At 40.5% G+C, this 14,881-nt stretch overlaps 1 protein-coding gene across 7 annotated transcripts in view; it reads left to right on the top strand.

Moving 5' to 3' along the window:
• pde4d (phosphodiesterase 4D, cAMP-specific) overlaps window positions 1-14,881 on the top strand; it is a 203,893-nt gene that overhangs the window by 166,169 nt on the left and 22,843 nt on the right. For 5 of the 7 annotated variants that reach the window (XM_085294715.1, XM_085294714.1, XM_085294716.1 and 2 more), the window contains one exon: window positions 12,699-12,890. In XM_085294715.1, the coding sequence (XP_085150841.1) occupies window positions 12,699-12,890 (192 nt within the window). Of the gene's footprint in view, window positions 1-1,420; window positions 1,888-9,136; window positions 9,241-12,698; window positions 12,891-14,881 lie in introns of those variants that run through there. The other 2 variants (XM_085294720.1, XM_085294719.1) reach the window with 2 other exon arrangements.

Genomic DNA, 14,881 nt, shown 5'->3' with positions numbered 1-14,881 from the left:
TATAGAGGCAGAGGCACTGAGATATCCATCAGGGTGAAAGCTCTCAAAGTGTTCATTTTTGGTCTCCCATGAAATCTTAAGTGGATAGTATGTAAACCTAAACACAGGGCCTCAGCATGAGATTTAAGACAAGCAGGCTAGTGCTTTGTAACTGTGCACATATACGTTTTTAGTGGGGATTAATTTGTTACATGTATACATGTACGGTTAGTGGACCATGTCAATACTGTGACACTTTCACTTTCCTCAGGTCCTCATGGTTCTTCCTTCCTGTGCATTGGAAGCAGATCCTTTTATATAAACTCTGTCTTGTATTGAATTGTATATGTAAATCCTTTTTCTGATGCTTTTTATCTCTTGCTCTATTTCCACTTTTTCACAAAAGACGAGGATAACTCAACTGATGTCACTCGCACTGTGGGTGACAAAGAAAATCTTCTCGGCGCTTTCAAAATAAAAGTGCTCAAATAATGTTTATTGTTATATGGATTGTTTTTTTCCCTGTTTTTGCACTTGGTTGGAGATTTTTATTTCTTAGGGCACAATTGTTGTTTTTTTCCTTTGATCCCATATTTAAAGCATTTTTTAAGCAAATAAGCAAGCTGTGATTAAATATTTTTTAATCAGACTCTCAATAAATGCACCATACTTGCATCTGAATATTCCCTGTGTTGTCTGCTTGGAAGGTGCCATATTTCTTTTGGGATCACATGCTGCAGATGCTGAATGACTGGTGTGACAGACAGCTGTCTGTTTGGGCCTGGTAGAGCCAGTTGAGCTTCTTATATATGTATCTTGAGTGTGAGTGCTGAAATGAGATCACTTAATGTTAAAATATTTAAGATAATAGTGGAAAGAAATGTATTTTCCTGAATACAACAAGGCAGTCAGACTTTATCTTGTTGCCATTTTTAGAAGTTTAGAGGTGAATAAGTTCATTTTTATATATATATACCCAAATTTCCCCTTGTGGAACAGTTAAAGGATTATTCTATTCTATTCATATCTTAGCAGTTTATTCCCTCAGTGTTTACTCTCAATTTGAGTGATGAGTCTTCACAGAAGACACCTGTGTAGTGTGGTTGTACCTTTCTGTATCAGACTGTCTTGACCAGTGGCATTCATAGCTGCTGGTTTCAGGTTACTGTGATAGCAGAGTGATTGACACTTGAGACTATTGTTTGAATTGCCTGGGGATACAAGCCCCGCCCTTTAAAGAATTACTACTACCAAAACAACTCCTCCCACCCAGGACATAGCCCATAGCTGCTGCTCAGGGAAGAAGACAGAGTGGGGAGTCATGTAACTCTTTGACAGGGACACATATAAAAGACAGAGCAAGGGAGACAGAGGTAAGGGGCGGGAGGGGGGGAGGAACAGGAGGAGATCTTATTTCAATCAGTCGGGGAGGGGGGAAAGAGTGAAAAAGAGTAACAGAGCAAGTGCATGGCTGGATTAGGAAAGTGGAAGACCACATGCTGATCTGGCAAGAAAGATAAGAGCAATTGAGTGAGAGGGAGAGGAAGAGCAGGGTAACAAGCCGCCTACTTTCAAATGATCTGAGCTTGACGAGGAGCAGCAGCGTGGTATTGTGCTGGGACGGAGGTTTTGCTGTTGAACAGCTCGGCAGACCTAACCACTCTACCGGACTGTGGGAAGTGAGCTCTCTCTGGATCTCTTCAGACCAGAGAGGACTTTAGGAGCACAGCGGAGGCTGGCCAGTGGGCTCCAGGTGGCCCAGAGGGCGGGTGTGTGTTTGGTTCTATGTGCATGTGGACTGCGCATATGTTTTGTGTTTGAATGTGGAAAGAAGAGCGAGACCATGAGTATCATTCTTAAGCCACGGTCACGCTCCACCAGCTCATTGAAGAACACAGAGGGAATATGGTAAATAGACCAGAAACTTTTTCCCTTTTGGCTGCGTTTCCATGTTAATCCTGCTGCATGTGTTTGTGTGTTTTTTGTGGTTTGTGTGTGTAGGTGTGTGTATTGCTCTATTGTTCTCCATCTGCCTGTTTGTTTCTGTCGCAAATATTTTTTGCTCTTCCTTGCTGGCACAGTCAAAAATCCTTCCTTTCATTGTTTTTGTCAGTGATGCTTTACTGTGTGGTGTGTAGCATCATTCTTCTCCAATCAAAACTTCTCCCACATGCCAGTTATGTGTTTCAGGGACTGTTTTCTGTGGCTTCCTCTGAGATCATGAACCTTACTATTTGTTAGACTGCATCAGACTACTTCATTGACATGAGTCTGGCTCGAAGTGATCCCAGAGTCTTACCCTGAGTATGCTCTTCCCAACTCTCATCTATTCAGCCGAGGAGATTATTTAAAACACAAGACAGCAAAGGCATCATTCATCAAGGAGCGTGTCATGTTGCACCATGCGCTCTCGTGTATGCACATGGCTCCCATTAAATTCAGGATGCAGAATGCAGTGCCAGAAGCGCAACTTGTCCTGGCGTCCCCGGCTTGTCTCCTTCCCCCTCCTGCCTGAGCTTGTCCTTGCCTGTTAGCATTCATGTCTGTATAAGAAACTGCCCTGTGGCTTGAGCTTTGGCAGTTAAAATTCACTTTTTTCACATGGATAATGGATCAGAACAACCTTAGGCAAGTGTATAATGTGCTGAAGTGTCAGAGGTGATGGCAGTGCTTGTGTGGCCCAGCAGCACGTGTTTTAAACCTGACCGACCTTGCGTCAGTCTTCTCACACTGGTATATTTTAAACAGCTCTACAACCTCCCCAACAGAAAAACAAGGCTCAAATGAAGTGAAGACATGCAGCAGTAATTAGGTCTTCCACTGCACTAGTTTCTCCAAATAGTCCTCTTAACAGTCATTACTGTACCTGATACGGTTTGAGAGGGTGTAAAACTCACAGTGTGGCCGTGCATAAAACTGACACTGGTGCTAGTGGTGACTGCAGCATGTAGCTTTCTCTCAATAAAGCCGAGAATCTGGCAGTGCTAGGTTTGTATGAGCCATCTTTTTGAACAACTACCAAAAGCAGCACTCAGCTGGACGAAGCATGCCGCCTCCTCAGTCTGTCCTGCCCTCCTCTCTTCTGTTATTTACTGTTATATGAAGGGTTCTTTCACTAATTCACAGCACTGCTTCTCTTTCATGGTTCTTATTGCTACACTTAGAAGGCAAACATAGATTTGTGACTAATAATGGCGCTTTAAATATCTGAATCGTTAGCGTTATTTCAAGTTATGGGTGACTGTAGGCTTTTTTGTAGCTATATGGTTATGGCGACAGAGCGTGTGTCTGTATGCTCAATTGAATGCTCATGTGATTGCGTGTTTGAGTCTGTATAACACTGTTCCGCGGCCTGGATGTGCGATCTGTCCCCTGACCTGAACAAACTCAAACAGACCCCTCTCCACCCAACCTTGCAAATGTAGGCTTGTGTACATGAACTTTTGGTATCCATCAGAGTGTTAGCTCAGTAAACATGGCTTGAGTTTTGGAGGTGATGGATAAGGAAATGGGAAGGATCGGATGTTTGTGATATCTGGTTAACTTCATACCTGAAGAAGCGCTTTTTCCCCTTTTCCACCCACTTTGTAATCATCAGTAATATCTGGTGTGATCAGATAAAGAATGAAAGAGCAGGAAATGTGTGATTTTAAACTTGAGCGTTTGCATCTGGCTTTTGTCAGTCCCCGTTGAGCATTTCAGGCAGGCAGTAAATGCCAAAGGTTACGTGTCTGGCCTGTCATAGGGCCTGAAAATGTGCAAGTTATCAAACATTTTTCCCAGGTTTGACCTTTAGCAAGCCAGTCCTAAGATGATGCATTAGACTGAAAATGAAAATAGGTCTATATTTAAGTGGAGCTCAATGTATGTAGGAGCAGAGCTGTGTTGCTTTGCTTTGAAATATGTGAACCGAGATGACGCAGCATTGCCATGGTGACCTCCGTCTTTGTCAGTCTTTCATGATTGACTGACTTTTCTGAATGGTGCAGAGAGTGTGCGCTAAGGTAGTGTCACAGCTTACAGTGAAGGATTAGCATTATTGTATTTGACAGGGCAAGAAAAACCAGATGGAAGAAGTGGGAAAACAAGAGACTGCAAGAAGCTGGGAATTAAATTCAAACAAACATAAAGCTTTACTGAAAACAAGGACATTACAATTTGCTTTCTTCTATGTTAGAGTTACACTTAAATAAACTCCTATATAAAATGTTACCATCACTAAAATTCACTAGTCAGTGACACAGTGAATTTCAGTGATGATTTTAAACGCCAAAGACAGATTTTTGATGCATTTGCCAACGGATGAGTGCTAATTTCATGTAATGTGTGTGCATTTGCAAAGCTGCTTGTGCCAATGAATGTGTGACGATGAAGGGCTGTGCATGAGTACGGGGCAGATAGATGACGAGTGTCTTGGTTATCAGCGAGTAGTCTGACACTTATCAGCCTGACCTAATGCATTTAGGGTATTGGCCTCCTCATAGTCTGTTTTTTCAGTTACTCATGTTGTTGTTGTTGTTGTTAATTTAATCTGAAAGCAGCCTTTTCTGTCATTTTTAATAAAATATGACAGGGAAAGTGCTGAGCATTACCATGGTACAGTATTTTGGCCAGGTCTCTTAGTATAAAAGCGGAACAGCAGACATGAGGGAGCCATTCTCCCATTATTAGGTTCACCATTGTGCTTATAAGCCTGTGCAGAGAAGAAGGTTGAGCCCCAGATGCTCGCACAGCTAAATTTCTTTCCTTTAGAGTCAGAGTCGTTTCACTGAATTTCCTTTTTCTAGACTCATCACAACTTAATCTTAGAGGTATCATAACACCGTGACACAATAAATGAGTGCTCACCGGTCAGAAATGTGCTACTGTGAGGAGTATGTTCTTTAAAAATGTTAGCGAGTTGCTACAGCAACAGTAGCTAGTTATAAGCTAACATTATACCAGCTAACATTAGGTTCAAGTGTCCAAAAAAATCACACTTTCCTTCTGATAAAGAATTTAATTATATTCTCACATCATGTTTCTTTGCTAATTACCCAAGACTGAAAACTTCTATGTTCATATGTTGATTTTTATGCTTGAACACTTTGACGGTGTCATCTTTGCCTCAAGATGGGACTTCACTAATAAGCGGGTGACGTTTCTGTGGTTACGTCCAACTTTTGTAGACAGTTTTTAAATATTATTTTATGATAGTTAGTTTCAGTTTACTAAAACATACAATATCAGTACTAGAGCTGGGCGATATGAGATTTTTTCATATCACGATATGTTTTTTTCATTTCAGGCGATAACGATATCTATCACGATATAAGCCAAATAACTATATTTGTAAGATTTAAATGTGCTGTTGCTCACAAGTAAAATGTGAAATAATCAGCAGCTTGTTTTTATTTAAATATTTATTTCCCATAATAAGTTCAACAGGGTAGATGTACTTAAGGAACATGAGACTTTTTCAGATAAATAAAGGCAAATATTGCAAACTACACAAAAGGCAGCCGCTAAAGCGTTTAAGTTTCAAAACAGAACAAACGAAACAGACTAAATTGTCAATTCCACTTAGAAACAAAATATTAATTCTAAAAATAAATCTTAGTTTGTTTTACAGAAGAACAGACAAAACTGACTAACTTTTGTCAATATCAAATAAACTGAGAACTAAAAGGAAATTCTCAATCTCTCCTTGTTGTATAGCTTAGCTTTTCAAAGTTTTAACAGTTACTTTAGTCCGACAAAAGCCGAATGACGAATTAGCGCTTCCAGTCAGACACTGAGGCTACGTCCACACGTACACGGGTATTTTTGAAAACGGAGATTTTCCGTTTTCGTTTTAAAAAATAATCCCGTCCACACATAAAGGCAGAAATGAAGGAAAACGCTGCTATGAACATGCCAAAGCAGCAGGTGGCGCTAGATTCCTAACCGTGCAGAAATGTTGGCCAATCAGAAGTCTAGAAGCCTCGGTGGGAAAAAGTAAACAAAGCTGGGGCATAGAAGCAGAACCGAGTCGTATGTGTGGAGGGACAGTAACTGTGTGTATATATGTAAGCATTTAAACACTGCAGAGAGTAGAATTAACAGTAACAGTATTGTAGAAATTCATTTCACCGAAACAATAACGTGGCGCACAGTGTGACGCATGCACCAGTTTATTGTATTTCCAGACTTGCTTTCGGCACAATTTACAGTGCACGCTACTCTGTTTTTTGTCAGACTTGAAATAGCCGAAATACCTTCACACTACGGAACTTCTATGGCTCTTCCGTTCGACAATCTCTCCGGCATTGGAACCATCATCTGTTTTCTCTTCGGTCACGCTCGGTTGATTTTTCTAGTCGGCACACTCATTTCCTCCATTACGCGCTGGCTCCATTACCCGCTGGCTGCTTCCCAAACAAACACACGTGCGGCTTGGCACTTGTGCTGTACGTAACAAGTCACGCGACGTGACGCTGCGGCTGTGATTGGTTCGGCTCTGCGCTACTTAATTTAGATTGGCTGACCTTTTTTTTTTTTTTTTTTTTTAAGAGGACGAGAGCGGCGAGGTCTATCACGATAGCTTAATTTCTCTATCGAGTAAAAGTTATATCGCGATACATATCGTTATCGTTCTATCGCCCAGCTCTAACAGTACCAAAACAGCTCTTTTTGTACTTCAGAATGAAGAATTTAGACATAATTTTAAAACCTCAAAAAAATTGTTGCTTTTATTTTAAGTATGCAAAATAGTCAAGTCACTCTGTACTGTACTGTACTGTACTGTATTTGCATTACATCCAGTGTTACCTTTAACAACTATTCAAAAAGTTTGCATTCATAGAAACTAAAATCAAGCCAGGTGCACATGTACTACCCAACAACATGGTCGTTTCCGAGACAGGTTCTAAACTATCATAATTTTAGTTTCAGACATATGAAAAAAAAAAAAAAGAAAAGTTTCAGACATATGCTACTTTTTTTTATCAGAGCACATTGTGTTTAGCCTGTGTGCTTTTCAGTGGTGAAAAATCACAAAATAAATCACGTACATTTAGGACTGATGATACCATCAAGCAGAGGTGTTGGCTCTGCAGTATCTCCAGCAAACAAACATAGCTTTTCTGTTATTCAACATATGCCTGCAACAAATGTGTCATCCGTGCCCACTCTTCCATCTGTGGATGTTACAGTACTGTGGGTTTTTTTTCTTCTTATCTTAAGTCATGGGTGGTTGTTTTGCATTTAGAGCAGGGCCAGGTTTACCACACACTTCAGGATCATGTACCTCACGCCTACAAACATGCACGGGATCACAATCCTCTTAAATACATACACATTTGAATGCTTATACATGCGCAGTTCTTTCCTTGTCCAACTCTGCTGCCTGCTCCCCTCTGTGCCCTCGGCTTTCTAAAATAAATCCAGTGTCATCTTTCCTCTGTCTGCTTCAACGCGTCTCTGTTCTGATTCGCACAACTGCACACTTTCCACATTTAAATATGCATCAATTTGATTATTTATATATATTTTTTAAAAATGATCCCTTTCACTTTTTTTCAGTTTATGAGATCTTTTTAGACACTGTGCATAAACTCAAAGGAAAACATTGTGTCTCCATTACGTATTGTGTCTGGTACTGGTGCAGATTTTCTTGTCCACCAACTCTGAATGACTGTTGGAAAAACAGAGCCTCACTATCTGCAACTCGGCTTATTATTTGTCAAAGACACTTGTGCACTGACCTCTTTCTCCAGTGCATCTCCCCGTAGCTCTATCACGTCATCTCCCGTGGTGTTTGTAATTGCTCAAGTGACCCAGGGCTAAAAATGAATGAGTCAGTGATCTATGCCATTTAGAGTGTGTGCTGGAGACGGACGGACAGAATGGGAGAACTGACGGAGACAAAAATGATGTAGAGCCAGACACAAAAAGAGAGGCGATAAAAGAGCTGTGCAGTGTCCTTAGGCATGTATGTGACCCAGCCACGTCCTGCAGTAGAAAGTCACAGCAGCCACTATTCATCTATCTCAGTGCGCTTAAAGTTTCTTATTTTTAAATGGACCACTGCTTTGCTACAGTAAATTTGAAAGGTTTTTGGCAACAGTCCACCCTCCCTTTTTCCCCCCATGCAACCCAAACTCAAACATGAAACTCCACTCCTGTGAGAAACTTTGCTCCAAATATTCATGTATGCTCTTGTAGCTGCGCACTGTGGATGCCACGCACTCTATAAGGTACTTTTATGTTAGCATGTGTGTCCTCTTCTCTTTTTTTTTCAGTGAATCATCTTCTCACACAGGCCTGATTTTGAGCTTTACGTGTAATAGAGAGACATATATTTATATAAATTAATAGGTTGGAAAAGTGCATTTAATGAAGTTTTTGTTATAAACTTGTGTATAACTATAGCTATTTGGCATTTTAACCCAAATTGACAAACCTATTCCAAGGAAGCTTTCTGACCATGTGCAAAAAAGGAAAGGCCAGTGTAAAACTAGCCTGGACTCTTATTATCTATTCGTCTGTCCCTTATTTTGTCCAAGACAAAATAGTGAGGCAACCTTAAACCTTTCAATGTGGAATAAGACAAGTGTTATCCTTATGATGTTCAGCAGATGGGATGTCTGGAACTCTATTAAAGAGCTTTCTGTCATCAATCTAGTGCTTGCAGATCAAATGTTTATTTCCTTGCCTATTATATACATCTCAGTTCTGGATCACTCCTTTTTGGGTAAACAGAGGATTTCCATTCTCTTAAGCCCTGAGGTAACACAAGGGTTTCCCCCCCTGTTTTTTTTAACAGTAATTCTCATGTATTTACTCATGTGTTGTTGTTGATTGTCACAACATAGTCATAGGGGTGTTGACGTTATTCTGTTCTTCTGTTTTCTGCTTGCTGAACGCAGGAAAAAAGCTATATATTCCCACTATGATGTCATTGCCCGTTCAATACCCCACTAATTCAAGCACATAGATCCATTGTGTCATTCCTGAAGAGGGTGTGTCAGTGGAATGACACTGTACACATACCCTCGCATGCTGGGAGAGGGGTTACGTGTCTCTGGTTTTAGGCGCAAATGGGAGTAGACGGTGATGTCAAAGTAGGTGCGATAATGAATCGGTCGTTACGCATATGCTGAGTATTCTCTTTCAACACTTTCACGGTGTCATCTTTGTCCTGTTTGCACACATGAGCGGCACACCCATTAACACTTCACTACAGAGCAGCTGGAGAACGGACCGACTTGTGCAAGGAATGCCAACTTATCAGTCACTTGTGTGAGTATGTGTTTTCACACCTGCAGTGAGGAAAACAGATGGATTACCTGACGTGATAAAAAAAGTGTGTGGAAAAGGGGGTTGTGTGTGTGAGTGAAGATAAAACTGGTTTAGAGTGACACACTTCTAGAAGAGAAGTACTTTGGGAAGGAGATGGGGTGATATGCAAGGCAAGAGCTGCTATAAGAGTTTGAGTAGGCATGTGTTTGTGTGTGTGAGAGAGAAAGATGGATATAGTCATGTACCATGACTGCAAACTACTTTGCAAGGTGACAAGGGCAATACCGTTGCCTTTTCTTGCATAAGGCAGATAGCCAAGCTATCAAATTCCACAATCAAAGCTTGCACTTGTTTATCTTTCTGCCACTCCATGAGATTACAGCGGTGACATTTAACCATTTAATTACTGTAGAAAATATGCCCAGCATGTCCTGTGTATTACCTTGGGTATCTGACCATTTAGATGCGCAGATTACAAAGTAACTGCACTACAAACGTAATCTGCTTTATTGTATTCCTATTTCTATACCATGTATGAAATTCATACATTGGGCATCAAATGGATATCAGTGACACTTGGATTATAACATGTAACAGAGAGAGTGAGTGGGAGAGAGAGACAGCCCATCCATAATGAATGGTCCTAGGAGTGTAAGGCTGATACTTGGACTGTGTCAGCGATATTGCTCTGGGGGAGGAAAATTCAGCATAATGACTTGTTCTTCCTCACAAAGTCCCTCGTGTTCACAAACAAAAACCCAGATTTTGTCATTATAAAGTCATTAGATGTAGCTCTTGGGTCAGTGAGTTGTCTTTTGCTTAGCCCCCTTTTTTTTGTAACCATCAACCCGGCGGCGGGCCTATTTTATAAGCAGTCTTCAAACGACTGTAACACCTTTACCATTTGTGCAAGAGACAAAATGCAAACGGTTTCGGAAAGAAGAGAAAACGAGCTTTGTGAAGATATTTGGTGTATCACGGTAGCCCAAAGCACTCACAAGGCACTGCTGTCTAAACACAGTAAGAAAATCAGCGCTTCCTAGATTTTACTATGTGTTTCAGGTTACCGTAACTCCTCAACCAATTTGGGCTAGAGAGAACATTAAAATGGTTCCTGAAAGATGAGAATTATGACTCTATGATACTTATGAAGGGTTAAGTTGGGAAATAAACTGCAGAAATCGTACAAGATCAATAATTTGTCGTTTTGTAGTGAGAAGGAATGTTTCAGTAATGTTTTAGGGACATGCTTTCTATACTATGCAAGCATGTATTTGTGCACGCTCGAAGTGCTCGCTCTGTTCTTGGCTTCCTGTGCTTTTCCACATGGAAGATGATCGAGTACTGGACACCACTGACAGGTTAAATCTGTGTTAGTTTTATTTCAGAGGATGCTGATAATCAAGAAGATAACAATTATAATGATAGAGATGTCATTCTTATGTGCATTGAGCAGCTTCCTGAGGGGAATCCCCCCTGACCTTTGCATTTACACCAGACAAGATTATGGGACTGCTTAGTAGCTGTAGCAATAAGGCAGATATCCCTGATGATTAGCGTTAGTCATCACCTGGGTGAACAATCACCTAGGAGACTAAGAAGCTCACCATGACGTCCCAGCCGGAAATGGTGTCACTGGTTAAGAAATACCTCTCAGCTATGAGTCAGTGGCGTTATTGGAGCAGGGGTATTCCCAGTGGCTCTCTGTGCAGTCTTTAAACAAAGGTTAATGTCTGTAGTTGTATGTTTGATGGCTCTGTATTGTGCAACATTTGTCGTTTACTGTTAATGATGTGCTAATTAGCCTGCCACCAATCATAATCAGCTACATAATAAATGGATGGCTCATTATAATTGTAATAGATGAAACTCGTGAGTAATTTAATATCAGCCAACAGTCCACAAGTAGCGTGGACCCGTGGGGCTGACATACCTATGGAGTAGACGTGCGTTATGCTTTTTCAAAGCTCATCACCTTGGGTAATGGGGGGAGCGTGTTATCCCTAGAGCTGCTGAAGTCAAATGCAACAGCACGTAAGGGAGAAAAACTGAGGGATTGTGTGACTGTGTGTTGAACTATTTCTTTAAGAGCACATTTTGTGTTGGTGGACAGGGCACATGTAAGAATATAAGATGAATAACAGCATTATGTAAGAATATGCTAATTAGCCATATGCTCATTTTGCTCATGCTAGTTAGCCAAGTGGAGCTAGTAATGACTTGTTAAGGCAAGCTAGTCTCTACAAAGCTAATGTGTAAGGCTCATTCAGATAAAGAGAACAAAAAATGCGTCAGAATTACGCAGTTTATTTTATGTTGATGATCCAATCTTAAATTAATTAAGTGACTGTGATTGGGGTGATAAGATACTTTTATCTCTCCCTTAAACTCGTTGTGAATCATAGACTATAGAAAACAACATGGACATTTTTTGTCTGTCACCAGCTTAGATTTTAAAGTGTGATGTGGATCTGATTGTGAAGAGAACATGTGAGTAACAAAGTAGGCCAGCTCTAATAGGTATGTTGGATTACTACCCTCATGGGCACTAGCAGGTACCATAATATACAAAATGATTATCTTATTCCATTTAATAAGTTTTTACCGTGGTAATTATCCAAGGGGAACATACATTTGTTTTCACATTGACCTTTCTACAGCTGGATTTCTTTTTTTGAGCCACATTATTTGCTTCCCGCTGGCAAATAAACAGAATGCAGGTTGTATGCTTTGCTTTTCAGACCTGGAAGCTAAGCCCTACAAAGACATTTTTAAAAAGAAAAATAAGTCCAGCATGTTATGCACATTAGATTGGGCAGATTAAGAAAAAACTGCACATCAAAATTCTTCTGTTTTATTTTATTCCTATGCCATGTATGCAATTCCTACACTGGACATCACGTGGATATCAGTGACACTTGGATTATAACATATAACAGAGAGAGTGAGTGGGAAAGAGACAGCCCATGCATAATGAATGGTCCCAGGAGTGTAAGGCTGATACTTGGGCTGTGTCAGCGATATTGCTCTGGGGGAGAAAAACTCAGCGTAATGGCTTAGTCTTGCTCACAAAGTCCCCCAACCAGAAATCAAAAAAAATTATTATAAAGGCCTTCTTTTCTGTACGGTCTATGCTAATAATTAAAACCATGTCTGGTATGAACCTAACTATGGATTTGGAGATTTACCAAACCAACCAGTGGACATGAGAGCCTGGTGCTGCAATGAAAAGTCATCAGCATCGCTAACATGTGACTAATGTGTACATAAATCCTGTGTTTTCCGGAAGCATAGATAATTGGGTTTTATTCTGGAAATTTCCCTTCCTTTTTTTCACCATTGAACTTCAGAAATTTTGCTTGAATCTGTCAGTGGTAGAAATCTCACTTTGCAAGATCAAATAACTTTTTTCACATACTGATTCTGATATTTGTTCTTTTCTCTTTATCTAATTACAGTTTCGATGTGGACAATGGCACATCATCAGGTCGAAGCCCCCTGGACCCAATGGCCAGCCCGGGCTCAGGCCTCATCCTGCAGGCCAATTTTGTCCACAGTCAACGGAGAGAGTCATTCCTCTACCGCTCTGACAGCGACTATGACCTCTCACCCAAGTCCATGTCGCGAAACTCCTCCATTGCCAGTGACATGTGAGTAAATGGTATCTTCTGCTTCCATCCCAACTTTCATAAAATTAACAATAATCCTGTTGAATCCTGATAAATGTCTTCTTCTTCAGCTTGAACTTGAGACCGGTAGAGTTTGGGATTAGTGAGATAACTTTAGTTTTAAATCTGGGTTTGCAAAGTTATGCTGGTTTACTTCTAAAAGAGTTATATAAAGATGATAATTCAATCATAACTGGCATCAGAGCACATTAGGTTGGGTATAACAGATCACAGAAAACCATGACCAGCTGACCAACCCATTCTCTAAAAAAATAGCAGCACAATTTTTAGAAGATCCTGTGTTGCTCAATGCAGGGATAGTGTGAGTGTCTCCAGTTTTGAGAGGAATTTGGATTCTCGGTCATGGTTCCAGCTGAAGGAATAAGGATAAACATGTCCTACACACCTTTTGAATGCATATAAGAAACACTTTTTATAGCGTACACAGATGTAGTTGCAGAAATATCTTCCTTTGCTTTAATGACAGGACAGAGTGTGCAGTCTTTCCTTTCTGGCTTTGCTTGCAGTATCTGTATTGCTTTGAGCCTTGATTATGTTCTTTTAATTCGTCGTACTATTCCTAGATTAAAGTTTATTCTTCATATGAAAAAATGTGCAGCTGTCCGTGTCTGCGATTATTCATCTGGCGACAGCACCAAGCTTTTTACGTGAACTTGCACACAGCTAAGCCCAAAAAATGTGGATTGACTTACTGTGTTTATAAGCAGTGTCAGGGTCACTGTGACTGCTTAGCATTGTTGTGGCTGTTAGGCTTAGTGGAGCCATGTAACAGAAAGATGTCCCAGGTATTTTCAACTCGCCCTGTAATACAGTCCCCAGGTCTCAAAGCTTCCATCCTTTGGGCCTTATGGAACGTGTGCATGGCCTGCAGATGATTCTGGTGTCATATCTATTCTTGGCTACATTCAGCAGCACAGAAAGGGCACGGTGTAACAAACCATTCACAAGCATCCGTCTATAGGTTTGTTTTCTCAGAGTTACTGGTTTGTGTCTCCTAAAGATAATGGGAAGGATTTGTGCTCTGAAATGTTCACTTTTATGTCTTTGTTTTATCATTTATCTTTTATAATCGTGATTTTACATTATCTTACAGCTGTAGCAAAGAACTCAGACTTCCCAGTAACACACAAATCAGCTGGTATCTCCAGGGTCAGAGTATATATATTGATAGCTCTTTCGTGTTTCCCACACAATGGTGCCTATCCAGTTACATGTACTGTACACTTTGTGCTACAGGAAATAAAAATATTGACAAAAAGAGCACTTGGATCTGCCCGAAGGAAAGACAAATAGACAAAAGGATGAATAATAAGGAGTTGCAGTAACCTTAGACCTTGTTCTTGCTGCTGCTTTTTGCTCTGTGGTATTACACTAGTTACCATGTTTTAAAAAAACCTGCATGTTTCTCTCTTTTACATCTTACAGGATGAAATTTGGAAGTACAATAAGAAAGCTTTATGAAATACTTAATAGCATAGCTTTATAAACATAAATCCAGGTCAAGTCAATGGAAGGAAATTGTTTTCAGCGACCTCTAAAGTTCAGAACTCTCCAGAAATTATAGGAAAACTCAAAATTCCATCCATCCATTATCTTCCGCTTATCCTCATTACAGTCACAGGGGCTGGAGCCTATCCCAGCTTCTCTCGAAATAGAGGTAGGACAGGATGTATCCCCCCCCCCCCCCGTCGCGCCCCTGCCTGTTACATTTAAAAAACAGAAGTCGACCCAAAGTGCTTTTATTTAGTGGAATTTGCAAATTGATGACATTTGCTTTATAAATCGAAATAGACTGCTTTCCCATAAGCTGCCTTTTTAGGTTAAAACTACTGGTATCAGTATTGGTAGTGCCATTACTGGCCTTGTATTTGCTGTCAGATCGATACCAAAATTTGCAGTATTTACTGCACTGGTGCTGCCAGGTGTTCACAGAGCAGAGCCGTGGGGTTGTT

This window comes from Mchenga conophoros, linkage group LG12 (assembly GCF_057382185.1).
Source record: "Mchenga conophoros isolate Kocher_MC1m ecotype Shallow Benthic linkage group LG12, M_conophoros_male_GT1.1, whole genome shotgun sequence".
Lineage (NCBI taxonomy): Eukaryota > Metazoa > Chordata > Actinopteri > Cichliformes > Cichlidae > Mchenga > Mchenga conophoros.
Note: the sequence above shows the minus strand (reverse complement) of the source record. Positions and strands in the feature narration are given on the sequence as shown.